The 14,560-nt window shown below is 38.1% G+C and overlaps 1 protein-coding gene across 1 annotated transcript; it reads left to right on the top strand.

The window, feature by feature from the left end:
* The first annotated feature begins 8,830 nt into the window (after positions 1 to 8,830).
* tent5aa (terminal nucleotidyltransferase 5Aa) lies at positions 8,831 to 13,862 on the top strand. Its single transcript, XM_079429540.1, has 2 exons — positions 8,831 to 9,385; positions 10,302 to 13,862. Exons 1-2 carry the CDS (start codon positions 8,996 to 8,998, stop codon positions 11,079 to 11,081), a joined length of 1,170 nt encoding a protein of 389 aa, XP_079285666.1. The 5' UTR covers positions 8,831 to 8,995; the 3' UTR covers positions 11,082 to 13,862.
* Positions 13,863 to 14,560: the final 698 nt, after the last annotated feature.

Genomic DNA, 14,560 nt, shown 5'->3' with positions numbered 1-14,560 from the left:
TTGCTTGACTCCAAAAGAGTTTATTAGGTCAGTAAACGCAAGTCCTAACGCATCATTTGTATTATCAACGTGAATGTTAAAATCTCCGACAATTAGCAGTTTATCAACATTAACCAATAGATCTGAGAGGAAATCTGCAAATTCTTTTAGGAAATCTGTATATGGCCCTGGCGGTCTATACACAGTAGCCAGAGCAAGAGATAGGAGAGATTTCTTTTGCATATCTAACAGTGTAACATTAAGCAGAAGTATTTCGAATGCGTTAAACCTCCTGTATCCTGTTTTCTGAGTAACACTGAGAATATCACTATACTGTTGCAACACCACTGCCACGACCAGTCTGACGGGGCTCATGTTTATAACAGTAGCTTGGTGGAGTAGACTCATTTAGACCAAAATATTCATTTGGTTTAAGCCAGGTTTCAGTCAAGCACAGTACATCAAAATTATTATCTGTGATTATTTCATTTACAATAACTGCTTTGGGTGCGAGTGATCTAATGTTTAGGAGCCCTAGCTTTAAAAATTGTTTTTGTTCATTTATTTTGCATTCATCCCAAGATCCTTATGACAAAATGTTGAGAATTTGATTTAATAAAGGGATGTAAAGACATATACCAATTAAACGATCTGGCATCACCCATTTTAACTGTTTGACTCTGTATCTGCTCAATACAATATCCAAACTTTATGAAACTTGAAACACATAGAGAACAGCTCAATTTGAGGACGTCCACCAATTTGCACCCAAATCTGCCAAAAGGGGGCGCTGCAACTAAAAGCATAATTTTGGATAATTGGGACATTTCTTTCCCCCCAGATATCTTAATGGCAAAAAAGTGTTCCAGCTTACATCAGTTAACCCTTCATTCTTCTGTCTGTCTTATCAGATTACCTACTAATTGATTGTAATTAATGTGAATGTTTAAAAAGTTCTGTTATGTATTATGTGGGATTTTGTCCAGACAGGAGTGAGTTGAGGCATAACAGTCTCAACATACATCTGCGTGTTTTAGCGGAGCCGTTGACTCAGTGTTTTTTACAGTCGTCGGGGTCAGAGCAGAACGTGTCTCCAGTGATGTGAATTGAGTGATGTCAGCTCTCTTTCATTTGTCAAATTTGCGCTCATGCAGTCATCTCAAGCCCGTCCTAATGAATTGGATGTTTGGTGTGATTTGATTAAGCAGACGGTCCTTTCCTTTCGAACAAACCTCTCTCTTTGCATCCGTTACAGTCATCAGAGTATGAAAAAGCAGAGTGCATCAAATGACCCCTCCAGGAATAAGTGCATGATGTTTAAGGGTTCTAATGTGCAGTAATTACTGCGACCGTCCAGTTCAAGCATCTGCCAGACACGCAGTGAGGTGAATGATAATCACTTACTTGACTGAATTAGTCAGAGCGAAGAGATGAAGCCCTGCCAGGTTACCGGATATAGAAGACACTTTTCAACCCTGTTGTTGAGTTGCTAATTTAATTAAATTATTTGTCATCATTACATCAATTCAATAGATTGTCAAATATATGCCATTGTGTGCTGGAAACATATCAAAAGCAGCATTTTAAGGGGAATACAAACGTGACATGTTTGAGACAAGCTGCAGTTCATGTATGTCACATAATTGCTTATCTATCATGTGTAATATTTTTCACAACTATTCACTACTAATGCATCTATCCATTCATTTTCCAAACCGCTTGTCCTGTGTAAGGAAACACCCTGAGTAATGGCAGCTCATTAGTCTGCTGGATGAAGTAAATCACTTGCTGTTTTAAAGGAAGAAGCATTTGATATGATGCTCCATGAAGTGAAATACATCAGAAAACCACGTCGTCAATAAAAATGCAGTTTGCTCTGTGTAGTTTAGGAAATTATTACAGTCTTGGACAAGCAAATGGAAATCAAATATTTAGATCTCCTAATGTTCTTAGTGTTGAATTAATTTATTGAATGTTCGTATTGGTTTGCTCTGAGATTTTAGCATGCTGAAATGCATTCCTAAATTCCTCATGGAAGTTGTAGTCTTCTGTATGGAGAAACCATCCAGCTATCCTGAAAATGTGCCTGGGATTCATTTGTACAGACTCAAACCCAGCCCAGCCCAACCCTCATGATTATGCCAATATGCAACTGAAAACAACAGTATTCATGGATAAAGCAACCAAATAGATTTCTAACTTAATATATGATGTTTGCATGAATAATTAATTAAAGTTGTTCTGCATATTGGTTAATGGTTTTATTTAATTATTATTATTATCATTAAAGAATTCTCCAGATGTTAACTGATGGAGTGGTGTGGATTACTTGTGGATTATTGTGATGTTTTTATCAGCTGTTTGGACTCTCATTCTGACGGCACCCATTCACTGCAGAGCATCTATTGCTGAGACACTGATGCTACATTTCTCCAAATTTGTACTCATAAAGGAACTTACAACTTACAGGAGAGTACATTTTTGCAAATTTTCATTTTGTGTGGACTATTCCTTTAATCATGTTTTATTGTTGTATTTTAATGATTATTTATCACTAAGCATAAATAAAACAATAAAAATGGTTCTGGACATCAGTTATTGGACTTTTAAAAATAATATTAAAAATATAATTGAATAATCTATAATTGAATAAAGACACTTTGCAGTTGATGTTTCTTGTGTGATTGTTAACCCAGATGCCCCGGCTGCTCTGATCTCATTTGGCTGTCGTGTAGCCAGCAGTGTGGATTACCAGACTCTTGTTAGTCAACTGCTCTGAATAATTAAGGCTATGAGTGGAGAGTATCCTGAGCGTGCCCAGAACGTGCCTTACCCTTTCAGTGACATCACTGATCTCCCACGCGTTTGACCTCATGGGGGTTCCTCCGTACACGTGCTGCTCGACGCCAGATTCATTACGAAGGCAGGATAGAGTGTATTGAGACTTCTGAGAAACCGCCATGTGTTGCTGGGCGAGGATTGATGATGGGAAACACTCTGCTCTCTACAAAACGTAGAATAGGATTAGACGAGCTCCACTCTGTCTGACCTGAAAGGCCTTCCAGGCAGAAAGTTTTCTCCAGGACATACTGCTGTTAAATGGACAGTGACCACTTTATTTTCATTTAAAATATTGAAAACCATATGCCATCAATAATAACAATTATTAAGGGGCCAAATTTCATTGTTTAATTTTGAGTATGAAATCACACCGGTTGCTATATTTTAACTTTAAATTGGAAACTGGTCATTTATTTAAGATATCCACCTTATTATTCCTGTAAAAATGGCCGTGGCCATTTGTAAATTTTAAGGGTCTTGCTTCCTCATTCACTTCCAGCTATTTTTAACTATACAAAATCACTCGTTTTGCTGCTTAATATTGCAAATTGATGTTTTACCATATTGTTTTAATGTGTTATCTAAATTACGAACACACTAGTGCAAACAGTATTACCGTTTACTGCTCGTTGTAATTCTTCTGATTATTTAGTGGCTATTGAACCGGACGTCTCAGCCATTGGCTTTACTTCCGTGTTAAAGAATAAGGTGGATATTTCAATGCTTAGTTCTCTTTGGCTTTATCTAATCAAAATGTTTCAAATAAAACATGATTTCTTGAGAATAAAATTTTAATTGTCATCAGTTCATAGATTGTTCCTTTCCTTTTCTTGTAGAATAGGATCAGATGCTTCCTGTTAAAACTCCTTAACCAAAAATTCACCATGAAGTGACATACGTTTTGGGAGGAAAAACACCAGCACAATCATCAGTATGCTTTAGCAATATATTTGATAGTTTCTGTGATGTTTTGTGGCAATAGTTGCTTAGTTTCACTCTAAAAAGTTCTTTATAGTTTACAAATATAGTTGACAGCTCGTGTATGTTAACTGGCTAACTTTAACATTTGTATTTCCGTACTGTTATTTTTGGCACCCAATGAATGAATTACGTATAATTGACTCTGAATATTAAGGTGGAATAGGAGGAATTATTTCACATCACTTTAATGAGCTGCCATGACTAGAATGAATGAACTCAGAATGGACTGGAAACTCAATTCTGTAATGACTTTAATTCTGGTGTTCTCCCAAAACGAACTGAGCAGCGGTTACTATAGTTACTGAGGCTACTGGTCCAAGAAAACCAGAGTACAAATGACACATTCAAGCTCTCGTGTTTATGTCTCTGTCTCCGTGAACTACAGTCATTAAGTCAGTTTGACACATCAGAACGATGTGGACACTTTTTTTTACTGTACGAATACATATGCACACTCTACAGTGATCGAACACAAAGAAATAACGTCCAGAAGTACTGAATGAAAAACTTGAGAAGAACCTTTCTCTCAAACCCCCGAGCTGAGTGCAAATGACTCCGAAATCAGGAAACTGTTTGAATTCTTTGCCAGCTCAGTCATAACATACTAGCGTCACCGGTGTTTTAAACACAATAGAAAAATGTAATACAATATAATATAAACAATCTAGCGATTTGACATTTCCTTTAAAGGTCTGATAACTGAACAGTTGCAGCTTTAAACCCTGTGAGGCATGATCTATAAACTAATATAATATAAAAATTACATGTTTTCCTTGAATGTACTTTATTTTTGTTCAGTTTAATGCATGTTTGTGGTTATACAAGGTCGCTTCATGCATCTTGACTGATTTATTTGAACACATAAATGTCTCTGTAAAGGGGTATCAATTTTCATTTCTACACTACATGCAAATATAGTTGACTTTAATGAAAATGGCCATGCAAAGCCACACAATTTTTACTTAAATGCTCACTGTGTCCATATAATGCAAATACAGTATGAGGCCTGAACGATGTATTTACACTTGGCCGAGTCTCAAACATCAGTGTGAGGTGTTCTGAGCAATCAGCCATATTTTTTATGATCAGATAGCAATCTGATGACTAAAATTGCATAAAGTGACCAAATATAAATACAACAGACATGTTTATTTCTTTCTAATTTGGTTTCTGCAGAGCTCATGCAAAAGTGGGTTTGTGAAGAAAAGAGAAGTTAAACTTAATTGTAAACATTACGCTCTGTGACTGATGATGACTGGTGAAGATTTTAATGAGGCGTATTTAATGAGACTCTTTGAAAACAAATGTCCATACTAAGGTTCCCTCATGGGACATAAAAGTGCATGCATGAACACCTCCACACATCGTTGCCTGATGTGTTCAGCATGTTATTTCTTCAAATAAACACAATGGCAAATAGCAGCTGATAGCTGACAGCACATGGTGTTTATTACATAGAGAGAGCGAACATGCCATACACAAGAGTTCAGCAGCAAACACATTTGCACACTTAGTTTGATTTGTGAACGTGTCAGCTGTAATCTCAACATCTTTTTGTTTGTTAGGATGCAAGTGTTTCTCAGCGGCGTGACTCAGACGTGGCCTGTCACAGTAAATGAGCTGTTTACTGCCGGAGAGCCGCAGCTCTCGTCTGGACGCTTCAGACTTCTGGCCCGGTCACTTATTGAAAACTGCAGCTCACTTTCAGATGTTGCTTATGCCTTTATTTCTGAGTGGGCTAGTGATTGGGTCCATGTGAGGGATTTTTGGAAATATGACAAATTAAAGCCTAAAGTGATCTTAAATCATAGCAGAAAGTCTTAAGTTCATGACGACATTTAACATATGAAGTCTTCATTTCTGAGAAACTGAACAAAATTAAGTGAGTTTATGCTTAAAACAAGAACAAACGTCAATTTTTTCTGACCTCATTGGATGATATTAGTTTTGTTTTAATGATACTGTAAGTTTACTTCATTTTGATCAGTTTCTCATAAAAGAAGACTTCTTATTTTAGGTCATTTCCTTGTCAAGTAATGCATCTTGATTTCAGAGTCTTTAGACATTTGCACTAGAAAACAAGACCAAAATACTGATGAAGATCACTGCTTATTTGCAGTGTGATCAAAAGGTAAAGTAATAATAATTTTACTGTATTAGATTTTTTGTAAAATGAATTAAAAATGAACAGAATTTTCACATTTTAAAACCTTGCTCATACAAGACATTTACATTTAAAGGAGCATATTTACAAATCATTTCCAATTTATTCCTTAAAATGTCTTTACTTGGTCTAAAAAAGGTCTCACTACGTCTAAAACCAGGAGAAACCCATAATTTCTTGGAATACTAAATACTGATATATGAATATGACACTCACTCAGTACCATGGTATTGATACCATCACTGCAACCACCACAGGGCTTTTCTTTCCTTACTAAAGCATTCTGATTTTTGTTGGTTTTGTTTTTTTGAGGGATCTCATCCTAGCCCCATTCCTCTAAACGAACACAGAATTTCTCAGTTCTTTTTGCCAATAGTAAGCTGAAAGGATGATATTTTTGTAGGCCAAAACCCACAAACGAGTTGCATTTCAGCACTTCTGGTTCCAACGTCCCAACGTTTTTTATTTTTATTTTATTGGGTTTTGGTTTAAATGTCTGAAATAAGGTCTGTGTTGACCACAATCTCAGGATATTTTGACATTTATTATAGTAATAGTAATAATAATAGCTTAATGGTGCTGATGTTGAAGTCATGTGACTGTGGTGTAGTTTGTTTATAGCCTTTGTTTAGCTTCTTCTACTACAAAATTCATTAAAGCTGTGTTCAAGATCATCATGATGAACAAAACGTGTAAGAATCATAAACTCTTGTTGGTCACAAAGCTTATTTTCTGCAGTAATCCAAAAGCCAATGGAAAAATGCTATTGAGATTTTGTCGAGTGAGCCAGGCTGATATGAGCTTCATCACTTCATCATCACCGCAGTACTTTATAAAAGCCGATCAAAATTTAGTGTGACCCACGATATTTAATTCAGCTGTTCAGAAATACATATCTTCTGAACTCTAAAACTTGGCACACATGGACGTCCTGAGGACTCTTGACAAATTGTTTGTGATGGAGGCCGCTGTTATATAAGAAAAAGAACTGCAACTGGAAATTAATGCTTTCTTTCAGATGTCTCATTGTGGTCAGTTTCTCCACTTTTCCTGATGATTTTTCCTCAGTGGAGATCATGCCAAGCGAATAAACTGAAGCACAGAATCAAACTCTTCCATTTTCAGTAATCTAACAATGTAGAAGACTGTGTTTGGCTATTATCATGAAAACCATATTTTTGTAAGTAAAAAACAGCTTAAAACACTTCAGCTTTAGCGTTTGAGGGTGTGGATGAATACAGTATGAATATGGGTCAGTGGTCAGTTAGGTCATGTATTATTGCATTCATCTGTTCTGCTATAGGTCTACTGGTCTTGCTCATAGGGTTTAGCCTGTGTTAACCTAAATGGGATCAAACAGATTTAAAGGGCTGGGTGAGTGCAGTGACGCAGGGCTTTGTGTCCGGTGATGAATCCTGATTGACAGCTGCCCCACTCAGCTCTGCCTGGCCTCAGTCTAACACAGTCATTTAAGGTTATGAAGTCTGGACGTGGCACTTGGTGGCGTTTTTAAAAATGAATGCTCAGTAAACATTACAGTGATGTCCTGAGACACACTTTTAAAGATAATGGCATTTTTTATTGGCATTGATCTACGAAGAACTTTTAACATTCATGGAACCCTTCCGTTCCACAAAAGGTTCTTTATATGATCTTTTAAGAACTGTTCACTGAAAGGTTTTTTGGGGAACCAAACACGGTTCTGCTATGCCATCACTGCAAAAAATGTCCTTTTGGAAGCTTTATTTTTAGGAGTGTAGCGCAAAGTGAAACTGACTTTCAAAAGTCTAAGTGTGCTAACTAATGGACGTGCAGGTGTTTACAGATGTGTAACAAACCAGACGGAGTCATTTGTTGTTCAAGGTGCTTTTCTATCACATCCCTAGAGGGCAATAAAAGACACCAATCTTCCTGACACTCACCCTTCATTTACTTTGTGTTATATTGACTTTATATTTCTTCTCACATGCAGGTGTGCTAGAATGGCATTTTTGCATTTTCAGCTGCATTACTGCTTTTATTAATCTTTCAAATAATGCACTTCTCTATGGTGTGATTTAATTAATATGACTATTGCGCATTACTGTTAGTGATTTATTTTCAAAACAGGGTTTTTATCTATCTATCTATCTATCTATCTATCTATCTATCTATCTATCTATCTATCTATCTATCTATCTATCTGTCTGTCTGTCTGTCTGTCTGTCTGTCTGTCTGTCTGTCTGTCTGTCTGTCTGTCTGTCTGTCAGTTTTTGAATGATTTTGTCATTAGAAGTGCACTTATTTTGATGTTGATTTAACTTACTAAAGCACATGTAAAGTACTTGATTATAAATTCAACTGTAGTGAGTTTTTCAGTATTACATTTAATGTAAATATATTTTAGATATATTGCAACTTTATTATGTTGCAATTATGGGTAATTAAAAGTGTGTAACACTTTATTTGTAAGGCGTTCTTGTTATACGTTACATGTACTTACACTTTTAGTAACAATAAATAAAGCATAAATGCATGTAAGTAACACTAAGCCAAACCCTAAACCTAACCATATAGTAAGTGCATGTAGTTAATTAATATTACTCAGTACTTGCATGTATTATTACACTGTGACAAGGACACCGTGAAGTTTAAGGTATCTGTGTGTATATGTAAGGTCTCTTCATGTATCTGTGTGCTAAATGACTAAATGTGAGTTTCAGCGCACAGCTGTGGAGAGATGAGTCGTGTATTTTCATTGGGTTGCTGGTGTGTGTATGTGTGTGTGTGTGTGTGTGTGTGTGAGTGTGTGTGTGTGTGGTGAGGCGATAGGCGTGACTTGAGGCGCACCTAAAGCTCCAGCTCTGCCAGACTGCTGTCATACTCCTCTCTCCAGCACTGCGTGCGCGGATGACCCTCTCCACAGCAGCACACAGAAGAAGGACAGACCTCCGCAGCGTCTCGCGTCAAGCTCATTATGCGTCTCCTCAGTTCTCCTCCTAACATCTCCAGGCAATAGATCGCTCCTCGACTCCTCCAGCAGACGCGACTATGGCTGAAGAGGACAGCGCGAACTTCAGCGTGTTAAGCTGGGAGCAGGTCCAGCGGCTGGACCTCATCCTGACCGAGAGCATCCCGATCCACGGCCGAGGAAACTTCCCCACGCTGCAGATGAAGCCGCGGCGGATCGTGACGGCGGTGCGGAGCCGCATGCGGGAGCAGCGCATCCATGTGCGGGATGTGCGTCTGAACGGATCCGCCGCCAGCCACGTCCTGCATGAGGACAGCGGGCTCGGCTATAAGGACCTGGACCTCATCTTCTGCGTGGACCTGAAGGGAGAGACGGAGTTTCAGATCGTCAAGAACATAGTGCTGGACTGTCTGCTGGACTTCTTACCTGATGGGGTCAATAAAGAGAAAATCACACCTCTGACCCTGAAGGTGAGTGCTCAGATTCATGAGAGTAGTGTACTTTACAGGTTCTAATTTACTTATTTGTAAAAGGGAAAGTTTAAATTGTAGGTCATTTCTTTGATCACATTTACAGTTCATTAGCACAGTTCTGCAAAGTGTTTTTAAAAGCACAAATATCCAAAATCTCATAAGAACACAATGCAAAATATTGAAGTTATTTTTGTGTACAGAATCTGGTTGCATTTTTCTTGAACAGTTATGAATAAAGAATCCTTGCAACACTAGCATACGTTATAAATAATAATAGTCATATTCATTTTATATTTATGCAAAGTTGTTTTGCCATCTTAATAGTGAAAGTAATTTGCATCTTTTGTGCTGTTTCTAATTGTAAAATTGTATATTTCACACTCATTTCACAACTAATGGTTTGTATTCCTGGAAACAGTACAGTTAACAGTGACTTTATCTTTGAGGGGCCGCCATTTATTATTATCAGTAGACCTATGAATAACCTCAAACCGAATCTTTAACAATCTTTAGAATGAATCAGAATCAGAATGATTCTTTAACAATCTTTAATAATAATTCATAAGAAAGTGGCGTTTAAGATACTCAGCAAATATCAAGTAGAGCTGCTGTCAGTGCTTGACTTCACATTGCATTGTGATTTTCCATTCAGTACGTTATTTAAGATCATCTGTAGTCTCCAGTGACATTCAGTAGAAATGCAGTTAGAGTAGTTTACTGATAGGCTGGTGAAATGTTGGTTTTCTGTCAGTAAGAGGATTGCGCTAAAGCAGGTTAAAGCCGATCGAGTGTTCTCAGCCTATTAGATCTCCTGCGACAGGTAATGATGGAGAACTGATATGGCGAACGGATGTTCGTTTGAAGGTATCTTAATGCATGAAACGCTGAAACAATTCCTTGTGTTATTTTGCAGGAAGCATATGTGCAGAAGATGGTGAAAGTGTGCAATGATTCGGACCGCTGGAGTCTCATCTCTCTCTCCAACAACCGGGGCAAAAACGTGGAGCTCAAGTTCGTGGACTCCTTGCGACGGCAGTTTGAGTTTAGCGTTGATTCTTTCCAGATTAAGCTCGACTCTCTGCTGCTTTTCTACGAGTGCTCAGAGAACCCCATGGCCAAAACGTTTCACCCCACCATCATCGGCGAGAGCGTGTATGGAGACTTCGCCACGGCGCTGGACCACTTGCGCAACAAGGTGATCTGCACAAGGAACCCCGAGGAGATCCGAGGAGGTGGCCTCCTGAAGTACTGCCATCTTCTCGTCAGGGGTTTCCGAGCTGCCTCCGAGTTGGAGATGAAGTGTCTCCAGCGTTACATGTGCTCCCGCTTCTTCATCGACTTCTCGGACATCAGCGAACAGCAGCGCAAGCTGGAGTCTTACCTCCAGAACCACTTTGTGGGCTTGGAGGACCGCAAGTACGATTATCTGATGACGCTGCACGGGGTAGTGAACGAGAGCACGGTGTGTCTGATGGGACACGAGCGCCGGCAGACCCTTGGGCTGATCGCCATGCTGGCGGTGCAAGTGTTGGCCGAGCAGAACATCATACCCAACGTGGCCAACGTCACTTGTTATTACCAGCCTGCCCCTTATGTAGCAGACGGTAACTTTAGCAATTATTACATTGCCCAAGTCCAGCCAATCTTTACCTGCCATCAGCAAGCCTACTCCACATGGCTGCCGTGCAACTGAACGCCAAAAAGATGAGCTGAATCATTGCGTCTTTGAATTTGTTTTGCAATTGACCCTGAGTATTACCATCCACTTCCCCAATGTGCATCGATGCTTGAGTGAAATGAATAGGGTGTTTCTGTTATCTCCAATGAGTTTGGAAGGCAACTTCTGCTCAGCCTTGCCTAATTCTGGGCCGATCTTGAGGTTTTACACTTGCTAACAGTTCTCAAGTGCATTTCTGACTGGTTGACACATTGAGTCCCAGTTGTTAGATGCATGAGAAGGGAAGTGCGAGGTTTTGGAAAGCTGCAGTTGCACCCTTTAGTCCAAATGGAAACCGATGTATTGATAAGAACCTTTAACAAAGATTCTCTGAATGAGGGGAAGAAGTCAAAAACCAACAATTACAGTTTTTACAAACCAAAGATTTTAAGATTGTATTTTTATACTACCCAGACTATCAAATGATGTGATAGTGCTGTCTATATTTGTACATGTGAATGCATTCAAAGTGCCTAACGTCAATGCAGTATACTGAGGTGAGCAAAGCAACCTCAAAATCGCGAAACACGACAAAGAGACTAAAAGCTTGTGAATGTACATGGTGTGTCCTGATTTACAAAACAAGCGTAAGTGTTGTATTTGTTTGCGGTTCAGTCTCTGTCTTTTAATTGAACTCTTAATTTATTGTTTCTGGGCAGCATCTTTTAGTTTAGTCGACATTTGCACCGGCTTTACAGCAAACCGTGATGAGAGTTGAAAGCACATGCGGCCCGAAAACAAAGAAAACACTTGTTTTGTGGGCGAGAGTGAAGTTTGTTTCTGGACTTTCTGGATGAAAGGTGTTTGCAGAAGCACCTCTAATAGTGGGACGCTGTTTGCTGTAACATCCGAGCAGGGAATTCGACAGCTCCTGCTGAAGTAAAACCCGCTGTGTTCCTGTCTCTCCCGTCACAGCTGCTCCGCCGGCTGAACCTGACCCCGCGTTCACCCGCTGTTAACAGAGTGTTAGCCTGTTCTTGATTAATAGCGCTGCGGAAGGAAGCAGGCGGGGCCATGGCATATATGTTTAGACTTGACAAAGAAACTTGAGAGGAGAGGGAAGAGAAAAGCGAGAGTTTGAGGGAAAGCGAGATGCAGATGAGAGCGAGCGAGCGAGGGAGGGAGGGCTGGAGAGATGGGTGCAGCTGGTGAAGGGGTTTGTCTCCTTCGACAAATATATTTTAATCAATATAGCTTCTTTCATTACTATGGGCAATTTGGCTGAACAGACTCAAGGATTTAATAGGACTGAGAAGCACAGATCAGTTTGCTTCACTGGAATGCAAACTTTGCAGTCGAGTTTCCAATATTCCTCATATCACAGCATGCAATTGAAGTGTGCTCTATTGTAGACAATTTGGCATTATAAAGATTGAATAAGCAGAGATAAGCTTGCGTTTGCAATGCACAACATGGAATTCTGATTATTTGTCTGAATGAGATTTTAAAAGGGTCATATCATACTTTCTCATTGAGGTCCACTCATAATATTTAATCTTCTGATTTTAACTTTTTCAACCTCTTCCTGATCTTTATATGCTAAAAATACCACGTCAACCCTTGTGCTTTGTTTGGCTCATGCACAAGGTTTGGGTTTGCTATCAGGTCCAGTGTTCATTTAACTGTCTGATTTTTGTAATGACATACTCTTTGTGAGTTTCCAATCACACGGTGGACATCACTGATGCGTGAATAATGTATTCATCTGTCTGTTATGAGAAATGTGTGGATGTTTAGTCTGAATAAATATGATTTTTGGACTGGGAAGCAAGTCTTGATTTATAAAATCAAAAAGTACGTTAAAAGTATGTTTATTCCCAAATGTATTTGTCGGCCGAATCCCTTTGAACTAAAATATTTACTTGAGGTACATTCCTGAGATTTTAAATTAATATTTTAATAATTACAACAATATTACCAACACAGTTGTATGTTCACGGTTCTCTGATGTTGGTTCATTGTCACATGACATGCAGCTAAAAAAAACGGTTTAAGTGCTTTGTTTTAATTCTTTTTATTTCAACAAAAATAGATGACCGCTATAGCAGCGAATCATATTTTAATACACCGTTTCAGTCATACAACCTTTTTCAAAAGTGATTCAGGATTCCTCTGTTTGTTGTTGGACTGTTTACTTTATTCCTGCACTCCTGCTTATATGACTTACCAGGAGCTGCGGTTTTTTAATTAATTATTAGCTTCTTGTGAATGTCAGATAAGGAAACCCTAATATAGTACATCCAAAAGATGAAGCAAAATGTGTCTCTTCATAATATATGGCCCTTTTAAAAACATCAATGGATGCATTTCTAAAGAAATTAAGACTTTGCATTAATGTTTGATTTTAATGAGTGTGATCTGCAGTGTTTTTACAGACTGATTCTGTGCTGATCATGACGTCTCACCTCTTTTAGTATTTTACATGTCTGTGGTTCTCACTCGCCCTCCAGTTTGTCTTAACATTTTGACAGTATCCTGTGGATTTTGCTGGCAGCGGGATGTTTGACTCGCTCTGTGAAGTTTGAGTTACTTTCTTGGCACTTTTGAATGATGCCAAATGCTTAGTGTTCAGATATACAACAGCAACACATTTTTGGGACAAACACACATCATGCTTGTTTTTCTTATTGTATCAGTGAATTTAATTGTCATTCTGCTTTGAATTCTTTGTTCAAGCTGCTAAATGTCATTTTTTAACTGCTTATTTTGTGCAGAATTTTTGTGTTCAATTGATTGACGATTTGACACGTATTACTCAATAAAAAAATACTAAAAGAAATGTGCTGAATGCAGAATGTCCTTTATGTTGCATTTAACAGTATATTGTAAATTCTCTCAAGACTTTTTCATTATGTTCATGTATTCAAGTTTGTTTTACTCTCCTTTGTTTAATATGCAAATCTAACTGTTTGATTAATTATGTCAGAAAATGTGCAAACCTCTCTGTTTTTGAACCTAGTTTGCAGCATATATTTGAGTTCAATCAAAGAGCCAAGAAAGCTTTATCTGCTGGATAGGATTTGCATGAACCAAAAAGAGGCAGTTTTGTTCCACAGATCAACCAAATCAGCCAAAACCCCCTTTAAAAAGGTACTTTATTGTGTAGTTGTTTAAAAAAAAAAAAATCATGTGATTTCTGCACCACTTTCAGCATCTAATGAAAAAAGAGATATAATAAAGAGAAATATGATAAAGTAATTTAACATAAAAAAATGAAAAAAACATTTATAATGTGTGACAGAACAAGATTTTACAGAATAACTGATGTAACTATTTGGTGTAACTATGGTATACAAAACTATATGAAATGAAAATAAAATAAATCTTAATTTTATATTAAACTCCACCACCAGATTTTTTCCAAGGATATTAAAATGATGTATAATGTATTTCTACTGTATACTTTTCAGCATTTAAACGTCATTGGTAGAATGAAACATAGGGACTTACAACCC

This window comes from Barbus barbus (assembly GCF_936440315.1).
Source record: "Barbus barbus genome assembly, chromosome: 12".
NCBI lineage: Eukaryota > Metazoa > Chordata > Actinopteri > Cypriniformes > Cyprinidae > Barbus > Barbus barbus.
The sequence above is the reverse complement of the archived record's forward strand: the minus strand, read 5'-3'. Positions and strand labels throughout refer to the sequence as shown.